The 19,655-nt window shown below is 38.6% G+C and overlaps 1 protein-coding gene and 1 long non-coding RNA gene across 2 annotated transcripts in view; one reads left to right on the top strand and one right to left on the bottom strand.

Annotated features, from left to right (window-relative positions):
* The window catches only part of LOC309482674, a 460,652-nt gene that overhangs the window by 236,400 nt on the left and 204,597 nt on the right, over nt 1-19,655 (bottom strand). The window lies entirely within an intron of this gene.
* dnah2 (dynein, axonemal, heavy chain 2) overlaps nt 1-19,655 on the top strand; it is a 170,821-nt gene that overhangs the window by 112,237 nt on the left and 38,929 nt on the right. The window contains exons 44-58 of the mRNA XM_082147655.1: nt 4,996-5,132; nt 6,092-6,229; nt 6,315-6,473; nt 8,332-8,484; nt 8,770-8,861; nt 9,431-9,629; nt 12,131-12,355; nt 12,454-12,558; nt 13,871-14,059; nt 14,426-14,511; nt 14,594-14,724; nt 15,485-15,634; nt 16,703-16,870; nt 19,094-19,254; nt 19,355-19,494. Of these exons, the coding sequence (XP_082003781.1) occupies nt 4,996-5,132; nt 6,092-6,229; nt 6,315-6,473; nt 8,332-8,484; nt 8,770-8,861; nt 9,431-9,629; nt 12,131-12,355; nt 12,454-12,558; nt 13,871-14,059; nt 14,426-14,511; nt 14,594-14,724; nt 15,485-15,634; nt 16,703-16,870; nt 19,094-19,254; nt 19,355-19,494 (2,233 nt within the window). The remainder of the gene's footprint in view (nt 1-4,995; nt 5,133-6,091; nt 6,230-6,314; nt 6,474-8,331; nt 8,485-8,769; nt 8,862-9,430; nt 9,630-12,130; nt 12,356-12,453; nt 12,559-13,870; nt 14,060-14,425; nt 14,512-14,593; nt 14,725-15,484; nt 15,635-16,702; nt 16,871-19,093; nt 19,255-19,354; nt 19,495-19,655) is intronic.

Raw genomic sequence — 19,655 nt, forward strand, 5'->3', positions numbered from 1 at the left:
TGATATAATGCTGATTGATTTCCAGTATAATTAAAGTTATAAAAAACACGTTTTTGGTGTGGTCCTACTGATGGGGCTGTGGAGGAACATAAGACTCAAAAATAGAAGAAACACTGTTTCTAATTCTAGTTAGCTAGTTTAATGCTGGTTGACAAAGAATACAGCAATAATTGCTAATAACAATAGATTTTAAAAAGATCACTCATTTAGATTTGTCATTTTGGTTTTTTTATTGAATGTCCTGTAATGCATTTTAGAGTGGCACATTTGGGAAGTGAGAGTAAGAGGTGTTGTGAATGCCGTTTCATGTTGACTTTAAAGCTTGTGCTCATCAAGAAGTTTGGCATGTTGCTGATAGCAGGCGCTCTGCGACGTCAGCTGAAGCACTGACAGAGGAAATGAATCCTGATGTAACAAGAACAAACAGAAGAGAGAAAGAAAGAAGGAAGCAAAGAACGAGTGAATGTGGTTGTAGAAAAGTTTGCTGATTAGTTTTCTTTCTTTCTTTTTTTCTTCACCATCCCGTCCAGCCTGGTCTCTGCCCATAAACTCTCTCTGTCTCTGTGCCAGTCTCTAGAGTAATCACAGGAAATCACAACGCTTGTTTTTTCCCAGCCTTTCTCTTTGATCGCTATACAGCCTGCTAAAGCAGCAGGGATTGGTGGAGTGTTTTTCGTCAGTTTTTGTACTTTCGTTCTGTGTACAATCCAATATGAAATTATATTTCTTAATTATTATGTCTATGTACACATGCAAGGTTATGTCTGGCTATTGTGTCTCAAAAATATCCTTTTTTTAAATCGTTATTTTAATGAATTATACGAAATTCATGTTTCTTTATTGCAGTGATCTCAGTGTTTTATGAATTGTAGCTGCTGTCACACTGATCTGATCTCTCACTCTTTTTGATGTTCTTTTTTATGTTGATTATTCTGAACTTGACCATCATACAGCTCAAATCCCCTCTCTTTCCATCTTTCTCTCTCTTCCTTAGTTTTTCACTTGCAGTTTAGTTTGATTTATTGGCATGACAAATAGCTGCATTTGTATTGACAAAGCATTTGCAGCTTATTGTTGTAGAGCAATGACAATAGTGGAAAACAAAGAATGGCTGACAAAGAATCTGCTCAGAATGCCTGCTGGGATTTTCTCAGTTTCTCTCATAAGTCTGTATATGTGTAATATTACAGAGCAGGTCTGAAAGAGTTTAACTCTTAGAAACCCAAGCGCTGAGACAGATAATGATTTTTTTATTTCCCTTTAAGCAGTTTTTAAGAATCTCACACCTCATTGAAGCACTTGAAAATACTTGAAAAGGCAAATTTTAGAGGCCTGCCGCTTAAGATCGAAGTCTTCTCTGGAAAATAGATTGTTTAAACTTCAATATGTTCTTCTCAGAGTTTTATTGTTCTTTTCAGAGTTTTATTAGGCTATGTTAGAAATCATTTTACAGAATTGAAATGAGCATTCACAGCGTCAATGACATTTTAAAAAAGTGTTACATACAGTGGGTTTCTGATGGTTAACGTGTGTGTGTGTGTGTGTGTGTGTGTGTACTGCTCTGCTCCTTTGAAACGGTCTGACAGAGCCAAAACTGTGCCTTTCCCCGGGTGCTTGTGTTTCTCTCTGGACTCTTCCTCCCTCTGTTTCTCCTTTAATGTTTCAATGGGCTTTATTGGCATAACAAGTCATGGTGCATTTGCCAAAGAGAATGAGTCAGTGAGTATTAAAAAGAGAAAAATGCTAAATAAAAGGAGAAAAATATTAATTAAGCACTAAGGTGCATCAGACCATGCTGTATTGCGAATATAATACAGCACAGCCTTGAGTTCATTATTGCTCATGTAAAGCAGTTAGAATTATTATTTTTTGATTAAAACATTATTCTGTCATCATTTATTCACCCTCATTTTGCACCTAACCTGAATGGCTTTCGTTCTTCTGTGTTATCAAACGATACCTTTTTTCTCATACAGTGGAAGCCAGTGGTAACCAAAACAGTTTCAATACTAGCATTCAGGAATGACTTGAGGGTGAGGAAAGGATGACAGAATTTAAAAAATTAATTGTTAAGTGTCACGTTAAGGGAAGATTAAAACAAATTAGGTTTTAAAGTGAAAAGTGTTTTGTGGTAAGTTTGCAGTTTTCATTCATCTTTGTATTGAGTCATAGTGAAATACAACTCAATTTTGTTTGGTCTGCTTCATAAGAACCACAATTTATTTAGCTCTTTGTTTATTTTGCCATGTTTTCCACCTACTGCTTCCTGTTGCCGGGTTGTTTGCTGAGTATAGACCTAGTCAAGATGATTCCCATTTTCTTGGCCAGATAACATTACATTTTACTTTTCCTAATGCGTTTAACTTTCATCTGCATTTCAGTGTTGTTTAGTCTAATTAATGATTCTGTAGTTGAACCTCAGTCTGTAGTGAGGGGCTTGTTTTGTTTTCTCTGCTCAACTCTTGAATTCACAGGATTTTATAATGGTATGTTCAGAAACCACTAAGTTGTAAATGGTTCCAGAATTTAATTGCCTGTTTTGTGTCCTCATACTTAATGGATATTGGCCTAATTATACCCTGCATGCATTATTTCTGGAGTTCCATGTACTTTTTTTTTTTTTTTTACAGAATACAACAGGCAAGGTCTCAGTTGGGTGTTTTTCCCATTTGGCGAGTTCTTGGTTTGTTAGTGGACCACACACCTCGCTGCCATAAAAAGCAATGGCCTCAATTACGGCTTCCAATATTTTCAGCCTAATTTTAATTGAAATCTCTACAGGACATTGCATTTCTATGACACAGTGGGCCCTGTGAGCCCTTCCTCGCAATTCATTCAGGGTTGATGTTGCCTGTGGACCTGAGTTTCAGGCCTAATTGTACTTTGATGAATGTGTGATATAATTGGATATGAATATGTCTGTCATGCATGTACTTAAGAAACATGGAGGTCAATATTCTAGCTTTTAATTTTAGATTTACTGCCAGGGTAAATGGTCCAGGTCTGTCAGTACTGTTCTAGTAGGTCCAACTTTTGCTGTAATTCAGAATCAGAACCAGATCATGTGTGTAGATAATCATACTGAGTGAGATCAGAAACTACAGATGTGGTTTGAACTGGTTGGAAAATGCTGGGCTTATCCAATAACTCTGTGCTACTAGGAGAGTGGGAGATATTTTTTATAGCTATATTTTTATTACTATAATTTCATTTAGCTCATGCTTTCTGTGTACAATAATTGAATGTGATTTCAACACTTAAAATCATATTTATAAGATTCATTATCATTATACATTCAGCTGGACAGGACGTTATTGGGAAATAAACCCGTGTCTGTCCAGGTGGTCGGATCTTGTATAACCCCCAAAGGAGTCTTTTTTTCTATTAATGACCTTCTGACTGTTCATTAAAATTCTTATTAAATGGCTACTTACTTAATAATTGAATAAATGGACATGCAATATAGGTTTGAGTTCAATCATTGATTCTGAAAGAGGCCAAAGAGTGATTTGAGAGATGTTGGAAATCGGTTGGCACGATGGTCAATGCAGTTTAGGAGTCATTACACAAAAATATTTGACTGCTGCGATCGATCATATTCCAGAGAGTCGTCTTATGATGTCAAATAGTTTTTGATGTCAGATAGCAGATAGAATGAAAGGCTTTTATAAAGATTCAGGCAAAAATCGTGCACTTTTTTTTTGTGTGATATTTATTTCAATAAATGTAAGTACAGAGGTATAATCAGATGTGCTGTAATCTTGTTATTAAAAAGTCCATTTTACTTCTACCTGAGAGATTGTGTGCTTTGGGTAAATCTAAGAGTCTGGTATTGATTACTGCAAAACAGCTTCCCATACAAATGCTTTAGTCATTATCACGGTTAAACTTATTCCCCCTTCAAGAGCCATATTGAATAGCTTTTGGAGAGCAGACAGGAATTAGTATATTTAGCTCTAGTGCATTTGCTTTTTAATGTGGTCGTTTTGTCTTGGAGCTCTTGTGCAGTAATGCAGAGATCTAATGGATTCTGATCTGAATTGCTGATTCGAACACCTCAGGCTGTTTGTTTATTTAATTTTGCTTAGAACTTTCTTTTTCTCCCGCTTTTCTCCTGCAATTAAATTTTCCTTTCGTTTGTGCCTCGCTTTTAACCTAATTTGTAGAGCCGTTTTGTCTATAGCCCTCATGTATATCCTAAACTCTTTCCATCTCACAAACAGGAGTTTCCTATCGGTTCTTAAACTCTGTGGCCATTTTGACCAAAAAGACGACTCTCAGTGGAGCACCACCTATCTCCTGCCAATTGTCAACCAATGATTATCTCACTTTTCGCAGCCCATGGTGTTTTCTCTGTTTCAGTGGCTCCTTCAGTTTCTTTCGTCTAATCCAGGGGCCGGTGTCAGTGGTCTTGAACTGGTCTTAAAGGGATAGCTCACCCAAAAATGAAATCATCCCCACAAAGATGGCAATACCCAACATTTTGAACTCCAGCTTTCTAATCACGGTTTGCAGTGGCTCAATACGGCTTGTATCTGTTGTGTGCGTGCCCTCCTCCCTGTTCAGAGAGGAAGATGGCCCAGAGGAAATGTGACACTTCCTGTAGCTGTGTGTGACAGTTCTGGTGTTATACACTTACCCAGGCAGCCAGCAGGCCTGCTGCTTCCAGACAGGGCGCGTTTGCATGTGTGTGTAAGACAGATGAGCCGTGCTCTGTGCTTGTGTTTTATTGTTTTGAGTTCAGTAAATGAGACACACATGGACAGATAACGGGACAGGAAAAGATAAATGATCAATTAGAGGCTTCACCACAATTGCCTGCAAGTCTCTCTGGTGTCTGCGAAACCAAAGTAGGGAAATGAGACTGACAGAGAAAAGAGGAGTGCTGGAAAATGAAAAATAGAGAGACAAAGAGATCCAGGGTGTATTAGGAAATTCACATTCATTCTGTGTGTGTGAAGCACTAACACTTCCTCTCTGTGTGGCCGAGCTCAGATGAGAAGCCTGATGAGAAGTGGATTGTGTTTGACGGGCCAGTGGACACGCTGTGGATCGAGAGCATGAACTCTGTAATGGACGACAACAAAATCCTCACACTCATCAACGGAGAGAGAATCTCCATGCCTGAACAGGTACCGGTGGACGGCAGACGATAGCCGTAACACACTAAAACCTTGAATGCCGCCCACCCAGGGTTATTTCACTTCTGATTTCAGACCTGATACTGTGTGTTTCACCCCACTAACCCATCAGGGTATTACCATACATAGAACTATTTATTTCCTTCACTTGTTCTCTTTTTCAGTTATTGGGCAAATCTAATGAAGAAATGCCAAAGCACATTTTATTCCAAAATCAAAAAGAAAACATACTGTGTACACTACCATTCAAACGTTTGGATAAAAAAGAAGAAATGAACTTTTATTCAGCAAGGACACATTAAATTAATTTTAAAAAGTGACAGTAAAGACGTTTATAATGTTACAAAAGATTTCTATTAATTTTATTTATTTTTTTCATCGAAGAATCCCAACGAAAATGTTTCAGTTTCCACAAAAATATTAGGCAGCACAACCTTTTTCAACATTGATAATAATAAGTAATGATGCTGAAAATTCAGCTTTGTCATCGCAATATTACTGCTTTTACTATATTTGTATATAGTACTATATTTTTTATCTAATAAATGCAGCCTTGCTGAGCATAAGAGATTTCTTTCAAAAACATTTCATAAATCTTACCGACCTCACACATTTGAACAGTAGTGAATTTTGCATCAAGAAAAGGAATTATTTTTATGTCAAGCATATTTTCTTCCCAAATTCTCATTACTGTAATGCCAAAAAGTCTTTCTTTTACTACAATGCAAAAAAAAATTAAATAATAATAAATCCCTGTAATGCATTTATAAATATTTTTCTGTCTACTAATTTTTCCATTAAAATCAGCAACAAACGTTATGGTTTTTTCCCCGCAATTTAAGTAAAAAAAAAAAGTCTCAATATAGAAATACTTAATGGCCCTTCAGTTAAGTGACAGTTCTGAGCTTATTTGGTTGGGTTTTAAGCATTAATGAGAGTGTGTGTTGCAGGTCTCATTACTTTTTGAAGTGGAGGATCTAGCTGTGGCGTCCCCTGCCACCGTGTCTCGCTGCGGGATGGTTTACAATGACTATTCTGATTTGAGCTGGAAGCCTTCTGTTCAGTCCTGGATGGAAAAACGGAAGAAGGTTTGGGACACAATGCTTAGCTCAAGTATCTATGATATTAAACATTTGGGAAAGTACTTCATCTCTCTCTCTCTTTCGCTCTCAGGTTGAAACGGATCATCTCAGGCAGCTGTTTGATCGCTACATAGACAAGACCCTCACTTTTAAGAAGACTCACTGTAAGGAGCTGGTGACCATCACTGAACTGAACGGAGTGGCGTCGCTGTGTAGACTCTACGACACACTGGCCACTCCAGTGAACGGGGTCAGAACACTTTCACATCATTGATGTGTACAGCCAATATTGCAAACTGTACATGGACCACATGACTTTCTTTCATTGTGAAACATAAAATGTTTTTTTATATAATGAAACTAGGCTGTCAAGCTGAAAAGCACCATGAAAGTGGTCTATGCAATCATACACATGCTATATTCCAAGTCTTCTGAAGCCATATGTGAGGAACAGACTTATGATATTTTTATGGGGCGTTTGTGTCCTTTTTGAAGCTTGTAATCTGTAACTGTAATTGCATAGAGCCAGTTTATTATTCGAAGGGGTTGTATGATGTTTTTTAATGTTTTCGTTTTCCTTTAGAGTGTAATGTATCTGTTTGTGCATGTATATGTTCTGCAAAGTTACAAAGCACATAGTCTCCCACAAAGAGAGCTATTCTATCTACTGTAACAGAGAGCACTGATCCAGACCTGCCTAAAACACCTCAGTCGAAGTCCAGAAATTACTTCCTCAAACGTGTATATCACAGTGTGAAATATCAGCATATTCCCATACGCAAAGAGAGAAGACGACGCTCCACTGAACTGTAGTGTTGTCATGTCGCGGAGACGCTGTTTGGATGCGAAAGCAAAATCATTTTGTTTGGCCTCCTGAAAACAGATGAAATAAGTTTATTTATAAGTAATATTTATAAAGCTGTTCCTGAGCAGTATCAGTATCAGTATCGGGCTCGAAACGACCACATTATTTACGGTGTGTTTACAATTGCTTAAAGGGATAGTTCATCCAAAAATGAAAATTTTGTCCGTAATTTAAAAAATCCATAATTGTCTCTCATGTTGTTCCACCCCCATAAGACTTTCGTTGATCTTCGGAACACAAATTAAGGTATTTTTGATGAAATCTGAGAGCTGTCTCACTCCTTCATAGGCTTCTAGGCAATTTTGATTCTGACGAATTTCATTTTCTGGTCCAGAAAAGTTAGTAAAAACTACAGTGGCTCAACCTTAAGTTTATCAAGCGATGAGCATACTTTTTGTGAAAAAAAGAAAAAAAAGAAAACTTTATTCAACTCTTCATTTACTTCTGTGTGGGCCTCTGAGTGAGTTCACGAGAGCGCCCTGATGTATGCACGAGAACTGAGAAGATGACGCAGATGGGTCTCGATGTAGTGTTTAAAATGGTTCTAAAGTGTGCATTTCCTGGATTTCCGAATTGTGAGAAACCAACGAGAAAACGTAAAAGTGCCTTACCAATGTTGCAAAATGAATGGCTTACCTTTCACACTTTCCTATCAAATGATCGTGAGCGCCATTGTAGTCACTTGGACTATTTTAACAATGTTTTTACTAACTTTTCTGGACCGGCAGAATGAAATTGCCTAGAAGCCAATGAAGGAGTGAGCCAGCACTCAGATTTCATCAAAAATACCTTAATTTGTGTTCCGAAGATGAACGAAAGTCTTACGGGATTGGAACAACATGAGGGTGAGTAATTACTGACAGAATTTCCATTTTTGGGTGAACTAACCCTTTAAAGCCTTGGAAGCTGAAGCTCGTGATTATGGTAAGGGGCGTTACATTTCAGACACGCGGTTGAGGCGTTTGGCCAATCACAACACACTGGGTCTACTGGCCAATCAGAGCACTCTAAGCTTTTTAGAAGGAGGGCTTTGTAGAAATCAGCGTGTTTCCGACAGACTGGGTATAGAGGTACTGATATAATCTATAGTATGTCAAAAAGAATGTGTTTTTTGAACATAAAGCATATTAACCTATTCTATTATCCTATTTTCACAAAATAATCATGATTACCTTTAAACATATTTATCTTGGTATTTGTTCAGTTGAGCTGATCATGGCTGTCGTTCTCTCTGGCTGCTCAGGTGAACCCAGCGGACTCTGAAAACTTTGGTCGTATGGTGGAGCTCTGGTTCATCTTCAGTCTCATATGGTCTGTGTGCGCGGCAGTAGATGAGGATGGACGCAAGAAGATTGACAACTTCCTACGGGAAATAGAGGGAACTTTTCCTAACAAGGTATACAGTGGGCCCTGTCCCAAATGGCACCCTAAACACTCACGGTCGTCCTACGAGTCCACACATTCGTGATGTAACGCCGCTTTGGCTCTCGGGTAGGGGAGGGAGGGGGGCACATTAGTGTACTGTACATACAGTATGAAATAGATAAATGTAAATTTATGCATGCACATGCTAATGGCACATGAAAGTGCTGATGCTGTGTGTCTGCAACAAACTTTTAAGCCTTTCTGCCTACAGAAACAAATATATTACTGGAAAAATAATTGTTGTATTAAACCTCAGGACACTATCTACGAGTACTACGTGGACACCAAGAACAAAACGTGGGCGTCATTTGAGGACAAGCTGCCCAAAGGCTGGCGCTACACCTCCAAGTGAGATGTGTGTGTGTGTGTGTGTGTGTGTGTGGGGTCTCTGCCAGCCGCCTGCGGGCTCAGTCAAAGGCCTCTCGCCTGGCTCCCTCCCAGACTTCTGAATTCCCTGTCTATTCATATTTCTCATCTTTTCATCCTTCTTCGTCTCTCTCTTCTCTCCCCTGCTCTCATTTGTCATGTCAGTCCAACTCTTTCCCCTTCATTGTCCTTTGTCCTCTTGGCTCTCTTTGCTCCCTATTTGTCGGCTGTCCATTTTTCCATCCTGGGGTTCTTTTTTTTCTTACCTGACTCTTTTTTTATCCCTCTATTCATTTGAAATGTCTCGCTACATCTTTCAATTTTCAGTCTTTCAATCAGGACTTTTCACCTCCTCTTCCTTCTTGTTATTCTCATTCATTCTGCTCTCTCAACTCTATTTTCTCCTACCCCCTTTTTGTGGTTTCTCTCTCGCTCTGTATTCTATTCTCTTAATTTTTTGTCCTTTTTAAAAAGCATGTCTCATACTTAGCTGCCCCACTTTTTCTACTTTCTTGCTGGCGTCTTTTTAATTATGATCTGTCTCTCTGCAGCGCTCCATTCTATAAGATCATGGTCCCCACAGTGGACACGGTACGCTATCATTACCTGGTCAAGGCTCTGGTGTCTGCTCAGCACCCTGTGCTCCTGACGGGTCCAGTGGGGACGGGGAAGACTTCAGTGGCCCAGAGTGTCCTGCAGAGCCTGGACTCAGTCACATGGGCAATGCTCACTGTCAACATGTCCTCACAGGTGATGAGAATCACTTTGCTTGCTCTTGAAAGATGGTGTTCAAAATACTTAGTTTTGAGTTTTATATTAGTGTAGGTCTCCTTCTTCTGGCTAACTCACATTATCACTGTCTTACTGAAATACTTCTGCTAATCAGTTGTGGGCTGCTATTACCTAAAACTGTGTATATTAATGCAGACTGTCTGTCGTTCTCACTACTTTGAGGAAAGATTAAGCATGGAGCAAGATTTGTTTTACCAATGTTTATGTTACATCAGTCATTCACGCTAGAGCTTGGCTAATGTATACATTGCATACATGCACTGTTATTGATACAGTTTCCACGTGTTCACCGCAATATATTAGAATAATACTGTAAATAAATAAGTACAAGTAAAACAATCGGTTTGTTGATGGACATGCACTTGTTAATGCTGATGATGAGGAATTACAGTTGCAACATCTCATAATGTACCTCAAACTAAGCAGCGCATCACTGAGAAACGTCCTGCTCGAGTCGTCCTTGCAATGGAGGTTCGGGTTGAATGACTGACTAGTTCTTCCAATGTTTCATGATTGATATGGTAAAATCGTGTATGGTAAAATACTGTTTACTGTTTAGTTTGCGGTGTAGGAAGCCTCTGTACAAGCAGAGCTGACGTTGTTATGGCAATGGGTGTTTTTGTTTTCGACGAGCGCGCTGTACACGGTAGACCAATCACAACAGAGTGAGCTCTCTGGCCAATCAGAGCAGAGTAGCTCACGGAAAGGAAGGATTTAGAGAGATTGATTCATCTGACGAGTAGTTTGAGAATCATTGAAAATGCGGTGATGTGCAAATGTATATTATGAGACAATGAAATTTTACCTTTGATGCATGAAGCTGTTGTAGGAGACTACACAACAACATTAGGAAACTTTAAAATGGCATAATAGGGGCACTTTAACATCTTCAAGAAAATATTAGATTTTACTTGAAATGGAAATTTGCAAAAGACTTGCTTTCAGAGAATATATCTTGATGTAGTTTTTTAACATAGGCGTAATTTTTGCCTGGGCCGATATTGTCCCCCCACTTTTTGCCTGAGCCGATATTGTCTCCCCTCTTTTTGTCTGAGCTGATATTGTCCCCCCACTTTTTGTCTGGGTTGAAATTGTCCCTATCACTTTTTGAAACATCTTGCGGCACGGATGTATCTATTACAAAGGAAGCAGTTGACTAGCAGAGTATTCATTTGTTTGTGATAAATAAGAGGCGATTTGGTGCTGGAATGTGATGTTTTTGAAATTAGTGAGTTTTTGTTGCTGCTGTTATCAGTGGCGGAAGGCAGTGTTCTCTTGTTCTCCACACAGACGAGCACTTCAGTTGACTGCTTTAACTCTGTTCTGGAGAATCGCTATTTGTTCCGGGTAAAATCACAAAACAAAAAGCAAACAAACGTGTCTCCACTCTTAATATACAATCACTATATATATATATAAATATAAATATATATATATATATATATATATATATATATATATATATATATATATATATATATTGTGTCGTCCCCCCCACACACACCTGTCCCACCCACTTTTTACAACAAGGTTACAGCAGTGTTACAAGCATACATTTTCTCAATTTTTGTTAGGTTTATTATTTATTTAAAGAATACATGCAAGCATTACAGCATTGGGAAGTCAAATACAAGCGAAAAACTCTTGCACATATTGAGATATTGAAAAGAGCTATCATTACCATGTTTCTCCAGGGGGACTATTCCTGTAATAAGAGAACTGTAATTCGCACTGAATAAAATAATGAGCTAAATGAGTAGTGGGTAATTTTTGTTTTGTTAAGAATATTTCCTAGCATATAAGGTTGACACATAAAAATAGTTTTGAGTTCTGCTGCTTAGAACAAATATTTCAATGCTGGTGATCAGAATGTTCAGAAGACGTCTCTTAAGCCCATCAAGGCTGCATTTATTTGATGAAAAATACAGTAAAACAGTGATATTGTGAAACATTATTACAATTTAAAATGATTAGTTTCTATTAAAATATATAGTAAAATATCATTTATTTCTGTGATGGCAAAGCTGAATTTTCAGCATCATTACTTCGTGTATTTACTGTTCCTTTTGATAAATGAATGCATCCTTGCTGAATAAAAGCATTAATTAAAAGAAAAAATCTTGCCGACCCCAAACTTTTGAACGGTGCTGTACATCTGCACACTGATCTTTTAAAGCCGTCACCTCCAGGATGCTCAGATCGCTCAGTGAGTGTGTGGTTAATCAGTGTGTATAGTGATATTTTTGTAGGCCACTCTCACGTCAGTAATGAGCCGAGTCATTGCTAAAAGGGCCCAACCTGACGAGCAAATATCAGAACTCATAGCGAGAGCGGCGCTATCATCATCATCAATCTCCAATTATCACCATCATTTGTTATTATTCTATACTGAATATTTGACCATCTTCAGGTTAACTTGGTCATGTCTTCATAACAGTGTTTTTCTATCTTTCTCTCAGACTAGCTCTAATAACGTGCAGGAGATCATCGAGTCTCGGATAGAGAAGAGGATTAAAGGTGTGTACGTTCCAACGGGAGGGAAGAGGATGTTGGTTTTCCTGGATGATCTCAACATGCCCGCCATGGACGACTTTGGCTCCCAGCCCCCTCTGGAGCTGCTCCGCCTCTGGATCGACTACGGCTTCTGGTACGACCGCCAGAAACAGACCCTCAAGTATATCAAGGTAAGGTGGTGTGTGTGCTTTTTTACCAGTTAAGTCATTGGAGTGTGTTTTAGATGTGCATGTAAATACATGTCTCTCGCTTTGCCGTGATTTTAAAGGACATTTTCCTGCTGGGTTCTATGGGGCCCCCTGGTGGAGGGAGGACTCACATATCAGGACGCCTGCAGAGCCGTTTTAATCTCATCAACATGACATTCCCTACAGTGAGTAGAGGTTGACTCTAAACTACATAGAAATCGATGAAAATATGACTGCAATGCTTTCCTTATTAGTATGTAACATGCCATCATCTGTGTAGTGTAATGGCACAGCAATGTTAATATTTATATAACTAAAAAATAAAGACCAATCAAATTTATGCAAATAATTTCAAGATAAGACTAATCACAATTCAGTATTAAAATATAATGATGACCTTATCGCTGTTGGTTAGATATTGAAAACACTCTATCAATAAGTCAATATGCAAACTTTATTTGTACAATTATAGTGGAGATAGCACATGTAAGGCTGAAATAATCGGCAAAGTTTTTTGAATTAAGTGGTTTAAGATGAACTTTATTGCCATTGTGGGGAAAAATATGCATAAGAAAAAAGTAATAGGAATTTCAATACAATGCTCGCCTAGCAAGCACTGCAATAAACTGTGCACTAAACGCATATCTACAAATGGTGTTTTTGGATTAAACCAGCGGATATTGTTTTTGTCACCCCCCGGTTTAAAGATAGCTTGAAGACACTCAGAAATGAGGAAAAACACATGCAATTTATCATAAAAGAGCCAACAATATTAGGAGTGAAGTTGTTTAAAGTTTTTATTGAAAAACGGAAATATTTTATTTCAGTTTAATGCCAATCTTTTTGAATTATGCAAACAGTTTTATTGAAAAAAAAGAAAGAAAGGGGCATACATTCTTTCAGTTGTGTTATATTATGAAAATATACTTTTTTGCTGCAAAAAGCCATTTAAACATTTAAGAAAGTGGCTTTTAATATATCAAAAAAATTAATTAATACATAAAAGGATCCTTTTTTGAAGCAATATTGAAGTAATAGTTCACCCCAAAAAGGAAATGTATCATAATTTATTTACCCGCATGTAGTTCATTCTTTGTTCTGTGGAACACAAAAGGAGATGCATGAGGGATGGAGATCATGACTGTCAAGCTCCAAAAAGCACATCAAAGCACTGCAAAAGTATGATAAAAGCAGCATAAAAGTAGTCCAAATATCTTTTGTGCTATATTCCTAATCTTATGAAGTCATATGAAAGCTGTGTATGAAGAAGATACTGAAATTTGAGTCATTAACTGAAATTTTGCCCACCGCCTTGAACCAGTGCAGTGATATATGCAATAACGTCTAAACCTTAAAAGTGAAACGCTCTCTTTTCTCTTTAATATACATGTATTTTACGTTGCTCTGTTTCGATATATCAATATATCACCTTTCCTCTCATCTTATTTCCTGTTTTTCCCACCCCTTTAATTCCCTCTCCTCTCCTGTTCTCCCCAGGAGTCTCAGATAAAGCGCATCTATGGCACGATGATCAGCCAGAAGCTGCAGGAGTTTGAGGAGGAGGTGAAGCCCATCGGGGGGATTCTGACTCAGGCCACCCTGGAGCTCTACCACTCCATTACCGCCCGCTTCTTACCCACGCCCGCAAAAATACATTATCTCTTCAACCTCAGAGACATCTCAAAGGTACTGAGCATCATGCGTCACGTGTCATTGTCTCTCACCTGGAAAAGGAGCACATTTTGCTTTAGGATCACCCAGTCTGAGTATAATATCACTTTGATTCAAAACAATTGATTCCAGAACGATGAAAAAAAACATGTCAGTCCATTTAGCCAATTCAGATGTGCTTGAGGAAAAGAGTGACGTACTGAAAAGACTATCACTTTTAATCGGCGACACGTATATGCTCATACAAACTCACACAAACACCTTTAGAAAGCATCTATTTCTTTTAAGCTTGACCAGACAAAAGAAAATCGATCATTTTATACCTTAAAAGAAATTAGACTGAAGGCTTCGTGTGGTAGTTCAATGTGTCTTCCAATTCAGGTGTTCCAGGGTTTATTGCGAGCGCACAAAGACTTCCATGACACCAAACAGAGCATCACTCGCCTCTGGATTCATGAGTGCTTCAGGTACAGACAGGCACAGGCTTGCACATACACACACAGCTTTTAGAAGGAGAAAAGAATGTTGAGAAAAGTGTTTGTGTTTCAGGGTCTTCTCTGATCGATTAGTGGATCATGCAGACATGGAGACATTTGTGGGACTTTTGTCAGAAAAACTGGCTTCTCATTTCGATGTCCCCTACCACACCATCTGCCCCAACAAACAGCCCCCTCTGTTTGGTACACACACACACACACACACACACACACACACACACACAGCTAATTGGATGACCTAAAGATTTTTAAATAAACTAACATTTAATAGTTTGGGGCCAGTAAGATTTTTTTGATGGTTCTGAAAGAAGTATTTTGCTCACCAAGGCTGCATTTATTTGAATATATATTATTCTAATATGCTGATTTGCTGCTCTTGAAACATTTATTATTATTATCAATGTTTTTGTGGAAACAAATATAATTATAATTTTTATGAATAGAAAGTTTAAAAGAGCTGCTCTTATTTGAAATAGAAATCTTTTGTAACATTATAAATGTCTTTACTGACACTTTTGATTAATGCAGTCTTGATAAATATTTTAAAAATCCTACTCAAACTTTTGAATAGTAGTGTAAATCAATGAGAAAATATATGTGTATATAAATAAATAGACATATTTGAAAATATATATTTCATCTGAAAATTAATTTGTTGTTTTCCACATGATGAATTGTCAATTTAGCTGATCAGTGACTAACTTAATTGGCTAATAAATTTCCACAAGCACCTACTTTTTAATAAATAAAGTAAGTCAATCGGTAACTGCTCTTTTAAAATTTAAAAGAAATTAAATCAAGGATTACCAATTATTACTAAAGTTCACCAATAGTCATATTTATATTTATTTACAGTTTTTTATTTTTTTATTCATCTATAATGTTTCTTATTATTATTTTTATCTACATCTATATCAACTTTGTTTGTGTGTTTTTATTGTAGGTGACTTCCTGAGGGAGCCACACGTATATGAGGACCTGTTGGACTTTAAAGCTCTAAAGGTTCATATGGAGAACCAGCTGGAGGACTATAACCTGACGCCTGGTGTGGTGCCCATGAGCCTGGTGCTCTTCAGAGACGCTATAGAGCACGGTGAGAGCATGGTCGGAGTGAACGCAGTAGCTTTGCTTAAGCCAGGGACACACTCAACGACAGTTAGGCCGATTATGAATGTAATTTGATACTTACGACTGATCATGCCCAAAGTCCCGTTCAGTCAGTGTTCACAGTCCGGTGTTTAAAATCTGTCGTTGGAAACGTTCTGTAAGTGTGTTCAGTTCAGTCTTAGAATGTTTCAGCTAGTTGTTAAGTGTGTCCCCGGCATTAGTGGTTAAATCTCTGGGCCAAAAGATTGCAAGTTTGAGCCTACAACGGGAACTCCACGATCACCATTGGGCATTTGAGCAAATGTGCTTCTGTCTCAGTAACTTATGATGGTGCCATTTGAATGATGTGAAAAACAAATTCCACAAGTTTTGTTCTAGTGGAGTCAACAATATTCATGGAACAGTTATTATACAGCTCTCATCATATAGTTCCGTCCACGTCACAATAACCTTGATTCAATGTGCGCTTTCGAGCCCCGTAAATCAGTGTTCTCCCCAGTTCTCATTCAGTACTCACACATATATAACTTTCTTCAAAATCACATGCACTTCAGCCCTCAGACCCCCCGTGAGCATGAATTATTACCCTTCGCATTCCCACAAAGAAGAACGCCATCGCATCAGCAGGGAGAATAATTAGGCAGCCGGTTCCCCAGCCTATATGTCACTCAGGCATTTACTGTCAAAGACGCATATAAGAATGCTTTATATGCATCCTGCCGCTGTGACATTAAAGCGGTCTCACATTCAGCTCGGTGAATGCACCTCACACATCACAAACACTCAGTTCAATGACACGCCGCTGTGCGTAGCTGATTGATTGCGAAATTAGCAAGTATAACGTGTATGTTTATATGCGTACGTTCATAACTAATTATGGTTTTGTGCCAATTAGTTTCCTTTGTGGTCGGTTGTTTGTTTGGCCTCCTGCGGGAGTGGTGTGGGTGTGAGTGTGTGTATTTGTGTTTGTTAATGTTTCATTGACCAAATAATACATGATTCATGCACCGTTATGATTGTGATGATGGAAACAGCGCCCTCTCTCACCCCTCAGTAACGCGTTTGGTGCGTGTGATCAGTCAGCTCCGGGGGAACATGTTGCTGGTTGGTATCGGTGGCTCGGGCAGGCAGAGTTTAGCCAGACTGGCCGCTTACATCTGTAAGTTTACGGTCTTCCAGGTGGAGGTCACCAAACAGTACCGCAAACAAGAGTTCAGAGAGGGTGAGTTCTACACACAATTTACATTTATTCACTTAGCAGATGATTGCATCCAAAGAAACTTCCAGTGCATTAAAGGTGTACGTACGGTTAGTGTTAGGGGTAACGCATTACAAGTAACACGAGTTACGTAATCAGATTACTGTTTTCACTAGTAACTAGTAAAGTAACACATATTAAAATACAGTTTTGTGAGAATCGGCCTTCAATCTGATGGTTTACTTCGCTGAATATAGCAAATGATGACGAAATGAACATGTTAAACAAGATAAACAGTGTAAGCTTAATTCCATTAATCGCACAAAAAGTCTCACTTTATTAACCGACGTCTTGACTGCGGACTTTCGATGATCCAATTCAGCCATACTTATAAGCAAAAATGACTTTAGATAAACATCACATTTGTTTTTTTATTGCTGAAGTGTTAAACTTCTCCGTTGCCTATTCTTCTACAATCCAGAACAGCAGCACAGCTGAAACGTTTGTTTGAGACGCGTCCTCTACTGTATAGGCATAAATTTGCATTTTGTTCAGCCTGAGGCTTATTCATTTCACCTTCTGGTGTGAAGGGGTCTTTACATTTGCCAAATATAGAACTTAAAAAAATAATAATAATTTAAAACAAACAAGCAAGCCCAGCCCAGGTGAAAAAAGTAACTTATTACTTACACAACGCAGTGCTTACTTTCCATAAAAAGTATCTAAGTAACAAAATTCGTTAGTTTTTTTAGGGAGTAACGCAATATTGATATTTGAAAGGAATTCAAACCATGATATTGGTGTTTTAGCACCAACAACTCTTCGGGCCCTATCTTGCACCCAGCGCAAGTGACTTTGTACACCGACGCATGTATCATTCCTATTTTGCACCCGCGCAAAGCGGACTTTTCCCTCCACAGAAGCACGTCGGTAAGTTAGGAAATACACTTGCGCTCCCGGGGGCGGTTCAGCGCAAAGAGGAGGCGTGTTCCGGCGCAAACGTTCCTTCTTGCTATTTTGCAGGTTTAGAAAACAATTGCGCCACTAACCAGGATAAAATAGTTTAAAATCAGTGGCGCGTTGCGCATGTTATTCAGATGCTATTTTAAGGGCGCATGCTTGGCCATAATCAATGTAGCGTGTGCACAACGCGCATACACTTTGATTCTCTCATCTACACAGAAGCAGCAGTTTTCATTTTTGCAAATCATACATTATTACGATAGATAGATAGATAGATAGATAGATAGATAGATAGATAGATAGATAGATAGACAGACAGACAGACAGATAGATAGATAGATAGATAGATAGATAGATAGATAGATAGATAGATAGATAGATAGATAGATAGATAGATAATTTATTATAAAAGCATACATCTAGCTTACACATTTACCCAAATTATCATACGCCTGTTTAACCGAAGTTAATTTGGGTGGGTTTCTCCATTTCAATGTAACTTCTCTCTTTTACGGCCGTGACGAGAGCGTTGCTCTCCTTGGCTGTGAACCGCTCCTGGCGCGCGTCTGGCAAATCCGCCGTTACAATAGCAATCCGCTATGGAAAAAGCGCATCTGCTCTTAAAGGGAATGTGAGCTGACGCTCTGATTGGTTTATTTCACGTTACGCCCAAACCACACCTATGAATAATGAAGCTACTTCAGACCAACCCATTTTAGATTTGCGCCTGGCGCAAGAGTCATTTATCCCGCCGGGAAAATAGCAACAGCGCCGAGACCCGCCCACAAAGTTACTTGCGCTTTGCGCTTGACACTTGCGTTTCAGATCGTTAAAATAGGGCCCTTCAAGTTGACCTACAGGAACAAACAATAAAACCAGAAGCCTCTTTAAACATCTCATAATTGAGCTAGTTCATATACAGTAGTTCCAACGCAGGTTAAGTTAGTTAAGTAGCCTGATGGGGACACAAGCAAACCAGCATCTAAACCTGTTTTGCTGGTCCTTTAAAGGGTTATCTGAACATTCAGGCATGTTCAGTTGTATTTCAAGACCAACTAATGTAAGGCATTTGGCTGAGTTATCCTTTCAATTTCAGATCTCGGATATAAAGCTCTTTTAATATATACCAAAGGCGTTGATATTTTGTCCCGTGGCATGTTGTGGTAAATCAAATGCTGAAGAATAATGCCTCTTGCCCCAGTGCTCAGGACCTAAGGATCTATTCACAGCACAGTTTAATGTGGCCCTAATGGAATATTTGACATATTTCTTCTCCCCATACAGATATTAAAAAGCTCTATCGGCTGACAGGAGTGGAAAACAAGCCCACTGTGTTCCTGTTTAATGACACACAGATCGTGGACGAGTCCTTCCTTGAAGATATTAACAACATCCTGAGCTCAGGGGAGGTGCCCAATCTCTATAAAGCAGACGAGCTCGATGAGGTGTGTGTTCATATACGTTTTAATGCTTGTGACTGTAGGCTTGGGTTTAATAATGTCTGTGACAGTGAGAGCAGATTTTCAACGTGTTTTGTTTGTGTAGATCCAGAACGCTCTGTCAGACTCAGCCAGGAAGGACAATATCCTGGAGACACCAGACGCCATGTTTAACTACCTGATAGAGCGCGTCAGAAACAACCTGCACATTGTGCTGTGCATGAGCCCTGTAGGAGATCCATTCAGGTGCGCTCTATCAGTTTCGTTTTAGTGTGTTTTATTTGCATGACAATAAAACAGCAAAGCTGCATACAATGAGGAAGGGGGAAAACAAGGAAAATTTGGTGAAATAACAACAAAATGCTAATGTCATCTATAAAATGAAAAAATGTATGTGATTTTTCATT

Source organism: Leuciscus leuciscus, assembly GCF_965113295.1.
Source record: "Leuciscus leuciscus genome assembly, chromosome: 2".
NCBI lineage: Eukaryota > Metazoa > Chordata > Actinopteri > Cypriniformes > Leuciscidae > Leuciscus > Leuciscus leuciscus.